We start from the raw sequence: 7,355 nt of genomic DNA on the forward strand, positions 1-7,355 counted from the left end.
ATGGAAGACATACATCAACTGTTCTCAAATCCTTAAAGACTCAATCTGATAAGATAACTTCAAAGGGAAAACTCAATCCATTACAAGGGAGTAGAGGGGAGAAACATCATAAGATCCAACTATAATAGCAAAGCTCATGATACATCAAGATCATGCTGAATCAAGAACACGATAGAGAGAAAGATCAAACACATAGTTACTGGTACATACCCTCAGCCCCGAAGGTGAACTACTCCCTCCTCGTCATGGAGAGCGTCGGGATGATGAAGATGGCCACCGGAGAGGGATTCCCCCCTCTGGCAGGGTGCCAGAACGGGTCTAGATTGGTTTTCGGTGGCTACAGAGGTTTGCGGCGGCGGAACTCCCGATCTAGGTTATGTTCTGGAAATTTGGGTATATATAAGAGGTTTTGGCGTCAGGAACAAGTCAGGAGGGTCTCCGAGGCGGCCACGAGATAGGGGAGTGCGCCCAGGGGGTAGGGCACGCCCCCACCCTCGCGGTGGCCTCGGGACTCTTCTGGCCCATCGCCGGTACTCCGTGGGTTTTTTCTGGTCCAAAAATAATCTCCGTGAAGTCAATTGGACTCCGTTTGGTTTTCTTTTTCTGTAAAACTCAAAAACAAAGAAAAACAGAAACTGGCACTAGGATCTAGGTTAATAGGTTAGTCCCAAAAATCATATAAAATATCATATAAATGCATATAAAACATCCTAGATGGATAATATAATAGCATGAAACAATAAAAAATTATAGATACGTTGGAGACGTATCACTCTGTTAGAGTGGCCTTTGTTATGAAAATCGGGGCGATAGGGCAGCTACTAGAATTGCTCTAAGCATGCCTAAGTGTCCTGTCTTCAGATCGAATGCGCCCCACGTTGTGCGCCACATCACTCGGAACAACCAGTCATGCTCAAAGTTGTACTAACGTGCACTCGCCTGAAAAGTTTATGTATGAAGTGTTCAGCTTGTGCCGGTTTGTGTACTACTCTCATCGTCTCATAATATAAGAGCGTTTTTGCTTGTAAAAACATTCTTAGATTACGGGACAGAGGGAGTACTAAATTGCGCATCCGGGATAGGTTTTTGTTTGCGCTGTGTTATCTTCCTAGTGAATGCAAGTTTTACTGCCCAAAAACAAAAATAATTTTCAGGAGACGTACATATGGCTAAAGTGAGAAAAAAGGAATGCCCAAAACAGTGTCTTCCTTCCCGCTTTCTCCTTCACTCTCTTGATTCTTTAACGTTAGGTTCCATGGCCGCCGATCGATAACTTTTATTATGTTTCCCAAGGGTAGTTTCCATAGCTGTGTCCTATTGCGCTTTTTTTTTTTCGCGAGGCAGACAGGGAGTGCCCTCTTGCTAATGGTTTTGATCTCACCTGATTCTTGCGGTTTGAATACTGCGTGCGCTTATTCCTAGTTATTCTCCATATTTTTTTTCTTTATTTTCTACTATCAGTAGTACTGTATGTGCAAGAGTGCAAGAGGTTGATTGGTGGAATGGTCGTCGTCTGCCGGTCAGTCGCTCACTCCCACTCATGGCCTCACGGGACTCAAGTATCCCCTCCATTTTTTTAGTCGGCATCTAAGATTTAATCAAAATCAAGCTTTGTAAAGTTTGACTATCTTTATATTAAAAAAGGGTCGCGGTAACTGCCACACTTGTGGCAGGAAGAGAGACGCACCACACGTCTCTAATGTAAACATATTGTCACGTCATCGCATGCATGCATGTAGGAATATTTTTGGATTTTCAGTTTTTAAAAATGTTTTATCTCTTAAACGAAAAATCCGATTGAAAATCCGTTTTCACCATTAAATCCCTCGCGATGAGATCTTCGAAACTAGATCCCACGTTGATATGTTTTGGTGAAATTTTTTTTTGGATTAAAAGTTACCATGTCTATTGCATATGAATTGCCATGATGTTTACATTGAAGTTGCCATGATATGTTTCAGCTATTTTCTTCTGCATTTAAAAGTAAATTTTGACATTTATAAAACGGGCAATTAAGAAACTAGACTTGCCATGAACCATAAACTAAAATTGCCATGATACATGCACGTAAAATTGCCATGGTTCATACAAAAAATAATTTTCATGGTTAATGTACTGGAGTTGCCATCATCAAAATACTAAAATTGCCATGATCTATAAACTAAAATTGCCACATGGCAACTTTAATTTAAGCCCTATGGCAACTGCAGTGTAAACATCGTGGCAACTTCTGGAAAAAAAAAATTCGTCGAAACAGGATCTAATTTTGAAGATCTCGTCGAGACGGATTTAATGATGAAAACGGATTTTTAGTTCGCTTTTTTATTTAGGAGATACAACATTTTTAAGCCGAAAACAAAAAAAAATTCTGCTGATGTCATCTATTCATATGTGGCAAAATGAGTGGTGATGGAGGCGTGTGGGCGATGTGCAAACGCCCACACGTATGTGCGTTAACATTTCCGTTAAAAAAATATAAACATTCATAATATGAAATCAATATTATAAGATACATCATGAAACGTATTTTCATACTATATAGTTTTATTATTGTAAATGTTCATATATTTTTATATAAACTTGGTCAAATTTTGTGTAGTTTGATTTTGATCAAATCTTATACGCGGAGTAAAAAGAAACGGAGCAAGTACTAGGAATAACACCATCTCCAATCATCAGCCGACATCTGTCTCAAGCATCTGAACTGAGTTCTCTCTCTCGATTGTGATCTCGACGCTCCCCACTTCGACCGCCACACAAGAGCTATCCGCGAGGCTCCGGACGCGATATCCATCCCACCGACCGGCATGGCCGGCTCCGCGCCTCACGTCATGGTGCTGCCGTTCCCGGCGCAGGGCCACGTCACCCCGCTCATGGAGCTGTCGCACCGCCTCGTCGACCACGGCTTCCAGGTCACCTTCGTCTGCACCGACCCCATCCACAAGCTCCTTCTTGACGCCCTGCAAAGCAACGCCGACGGCGACAACGGCGGCGGCGAGGCGCTGGACGGGATCCGCCTGGTCTCCATACCGGACGGCCTGGCCGACGGCGACGACCGGAGGGACCTCTGCAAGTTTCTGGACGGGATCTCGCGGTGCATACCAGGCTATGTCGAGCAGCTTATCAGGGAGACCAAGGTGCGGTGGCTCGTCGGCGACGCCAACATGAGGCTGTGCTTCGAGGTTGCCAAGAAGCTCGGCGTCCGGGTCGCCTGCGTCTTCCCGGCGTCCGCGGCGGGCCTTGGGACGTTGCTCCGGCTTCCCCAGCTGATAGAGGACGGCTTCTTCGACGACAAGGGTACCAAAGATCCATCCATCTTGGCATCTTGCACTGCCTGTGTGCGATTACTGTTTTGTTAACACACCTAAAGTTCTGAACAGAGGATTGCCATTTTCTTCTGGAGAGAAGAAGCACTGGACTGAATTATTTCTTCTCTGAATAAACGCAGGCTTCCCGAAACGACGAGGCGCGTTCGAGATCGCCCCCAACATGCCGCCGATGTACACGTCGCACATGCCCTGGAGCATCGACGGCGCCGCCGAGGGGCAGGAGGTATCCTTCCGGCTGGTGTCCCGGAACACCCAGGCGACCAGCCTAGCCGAGATCATCGTGTGCAACTCGTTCCTCGACGCCGAGGCCGCGGCGTTCGAGCGGTTTCCCAACATAGTGCCCATCGGCCCGCTGTCCGCCGATCAGGAGTTCCGGAAGCCCGTCGGGCAGTTCTTGGCGGAGGACGCGGGGTGCCTGAAGTGGCTCGACGCCCACCCCGACGGCTCCGTCGTGTACGTGGCGTTCGGCAGCTTCACCATCTTTGACCCGCGGCAGTTCCGCGAGCTCGGCGAGGGGCTGGAGCTCACCGGCCGGCCGTTCTTGTGGGTGGTGCGCCCGGACTTCACGACCGGCGGCCTGAGCAAGGCGTGGTTCGACGAGTTCACGCACCGCGTCGCCGTCAACGGCAGGGGCATCATCGTTAGCTGGTGTCCCCAGCAGCAGGTATCATATATTATCATCAACTTACCTAGCTCTCACGCTATGTTTAATCGGTGCGCCTCAGACCTCAGTGCATTTTGTAAGCGTCAGATCGTGAACGCAAACTTTTTAAAATTCGTTTTCAACGTGCAGGTCCTCGCGCACCGCGCGGTGGCGTGCTTCGTGTCGCACTGCGGTTGGAACTCGACGATGGAGGGGGTCAGAAATGGCGTGCCGATCCTGTGCTGGCCCTACTTCGTCGACCAGTTCGCGAACCGGAGCTACATCTGCGATATCTGGAGGACCGGACTGGCCGTGACTCCCGGTGAAGATGGTGTCGTGATGAAGGAGGAGGTGGCCGTCAAATTGGGACAGGTTATCGGTGACGAGGGAATTGCGGAGAGGGCAGGTATGCTCAGGGATGCAGCTCGCAAGTGCCTCGGAAACGGGGGCTCCTCGTATGAGAATTTGAAGAGATTTGTGGATCTTCTAAGCGAATGAGGGGGCACTTTTTGCTACATCCTGTGACGGTCGCTACGATTTGTTTATCCAAGGGAGTTTAAATCGTGGGAAGCTAGTGTTAAGGAGTGTAGTTAATTTAGAGTTGCGTAGACAAATACTCCCCCGTCCCATAATATAAGAGCGTTTTTGATAGAATGAAGGGAGTATATGTATTTATAGCATGATTTTCACTCGTTGTATGTTGTTTTTGTCAAAAAGTTGTGTAATCATTGGACCGCATAGCTAAATTTTGTAGAGTGAATTCCGGTTTTTACCCCCTATTTTGACATTTTTGACACTACTTACCCTATTTAGCGAAATTTCATCCATTTTACCCCATTTAACAAAAGTTCTGCCACGATTTACCCTGTTTAAAATTTCATGAGTGTTCTGGCAGACAGGTCCCAATTGTGAAGTCTAGCTGGCATGCCACATCGATGGTTTTTTCCTGCTTATTTCTCTCTCTCGTGAACCAGTCCTCACGGCTTCTCCTGACCGGACCGGCCCGATGGAGGTCACTTGCGTCTCGTCCAACGCATAATGCCTGAGTCGACCATGCTCCTTACTCACGCCTAATAGATTGCATCGCCCGTCCAGGCTTCTGCCCACACGTACCCGTCAGGCTCGCTCGAACTTATGGTTAGGGATTGTCAAGCAACGGCAGCGGCGTGATTTCATACCTCCTCGAGCGGCGTTATATATGGTCGTGACATCAAGACAAGAAATGACCCCGTGGAATCCGGCTCCGTCAATCTCGCCGATGTCTGGGCGCGACATCAAGGCAAGAAATGACCCCATGTAATCCGGCTCCATCAAGCTCGCCGACGTCGGCGTGGGCGCGTCCATGTACATGCCCCCATCAGGTTGTGCTCGGTTGCAGATCTATGGGGGCCGCTCGTCCAACAAATCAGCGAGGTTGGTGAACCAGCAAGCCCTCACGTCGTACCCCATTCCACATGATTTTGACCATCTCCATCATATGTGTATTATGAAGTTTTCCTGACTCATGCATTGGCCGGTGAGGCGTTTGATTCAGACAGAATTAAAATACTTATTAGAAGATCACGTGTATACATATCACCCATCTATAACTGAAGTACATTGATTTAAAGTTTTTTCACCATTTTGAATATTGTTGAAATCCTTTTTTTCTTTGTTTGCAGCGTGTGTGTGATTCGAAGGAAGGCGAACAATGTGTGCTATGAATATTGGAGGCCAGAGTGGTGCGGCCCAACTTACGCCTTGTGCGTTGGACGCGAGCGACCTGCTCTGGCGATCATATCAGGCCAGCCCAGTCGAGCGAAGCTGCGAGGACTGGTTCAACGTGGAGAAAAATAGGTAGGTAAAAACTGTTGATGGGGCATGCTAGGTGGACCTAACAATTGGGACTTGCTCATCAGAATGCTCGCAAAATTTTAAAATGGGTAAATTGTGGCAAAACTTTTCCTAAATGGGGTAAAATGGATGAAATCCTGCTAAATAGGGTAATTAGTGTCAAAAACATCAAAATAGAGGGTAAAAACCAGAATTCACTCAATTTTGTATTGATTTTGTACGTATATTATGAAGAATGTTGTTGCAACGTACCCGTTTCGGTTTCTACACCTATAGGAGCACGTGCTATTAGCTTGTTTTGAGGCATTGATAAAATGTGAAGGAGCTTATTTGAAGGCATGGATAAATTTTGAAAATTCATGAAAACAATCACGGCGTGCATGGGATTGGGATCATGACCTCCAATTCTCAAGACTTTAAACTTTTTTCAGCCCATTGCTAAGCCTTTATAGTCTACCTATGAGGCTATGAGGTTATGAGGCAGAAGCTACTGTTTGTAGTCTGAAAGCAAAGGAGAAGATGTATAGAAATACTAGAAGTAGGATGTAATCATGCTCCTAGTAAAAAATACCTTGGTGGAAACCATGTTAGATTAGAAGTTTCTAAAAATTATTGAAAAATTAAAATATATTGGGGACCTGATGTTCTATAAAAAACAAATCTATTTGGAGATATGAAAAAAACCAAAGCTAGAAATGAATAATGACGACAACGCCAATATTTTGTTTTCAAACTGCCTAGCGATATGGCTCTCCTCTCCCCTTCCCCCTCCCCTTCCCACGTCCCCTCCTCGCCGCCCCGGCTTTGCTCCGCCCACTATGGGCTCGCCAGTCCCCTCCCTTGCCTCCTCCTCTCCTTTGACCTCCTCTCTCCCCTCGCATGGATGCGTGGCTCGCGTCCCGGCGCCCCCTCCCCTTGGCTCCTCCTCAAACCTCTTTGGGTGCTAAACACTAAAACTGAAACCCCTCAAAAATCAAAACACTAAAATTGAAAGAATAGAAAATATAATTGACAATAAACATTGACGAATTGTCTACATACGTGCAAATTTTCGTAAGATCAATGATATGTGCCGGTCATCCAGCCCAAACCTGGCGCCACTCGCCTCGCGCATCGTTGAATGCAGTCGTACCCGTCCATCAGATCCTGAGGGACCCTCCCCCCGCGTGCGCGGAAGTGGATCCTCTAACATGAGGGGGGAAGTCACCTAAGCTACGGTGCAGACTAGTGTAAAACAGAGAAGGAAAGTTACGTGCACAGTAGTCAAACTATATGTATCTACTATAGCAAGTACTGTACAGAGTTACTGTTGATATAATAAATTTTAAATTAATTTTATTGCACAATTTTTTTTGTTTGTATGCCATTTTTGTAAAGGTATAAAGTAGGTTTGTACTCCCTCTGTAAATTAATATAAGAGCGTTTAGATAACTAAAATAGTGATCTAAACACTCTTATATTAATTTATAAAGGGAGTAATTTGCAAATTAATTCAAGTCATTTTAGTCTTAATCATATGGAAGTGAAGAAGGAAAGTTAGGGAAGTGTAG

At 46.2% G+C, this 7,355-nt stretch overlaps 1 protein-coding gene across 1 annotated transcript; it reads left to right on the forward strand.

Moving 5' to 3' along the window:
* The first annotated feature begins 2,731 nt into the window (after positions 1 to 2,731).
* Positions 2,732 to 4,780, forward strand: LOC123105076 (UDP-glycosyltransferase 83A1). The gene is made up of 3 exons (XM_044527060.1): positions 2,732 to 3,297; positions 3,449 to 3,993; positions 4,123 to 4,780. The coding sequence occupies exons 1-3, from the start codon at positions 2,808 to 2,810 to the stop codon at positions 4,468 to 4,470; spliced, it is 1,383 nt and encodes a 460-aa protein (XP_044382995.1). The 5' UTR covers positions 2,732 to 2,807; the 3' UTR covers positions 4,471 to 4,780.
* Positions 4,781 to 7,355: the final 2,575 nt, after the last annotated feature.

This window comes from Triticum aestivum, chromosome 5A (genome assembly GCF_018294505.1).
Source record: "Triticum aestivum cultivar Chinese Spring chromosome 5A, IWGSC CS RefSeq v2.1, whole genome shotgun sequence".
In the NCBI taxonomy this organism is placed as follows: domain Eukaryota; kingdom Viridiplantae; phylum Streptophyta; class Magnoliopsida; order Poales; family Poaceae; genus Triticum; species Triticum aestivum.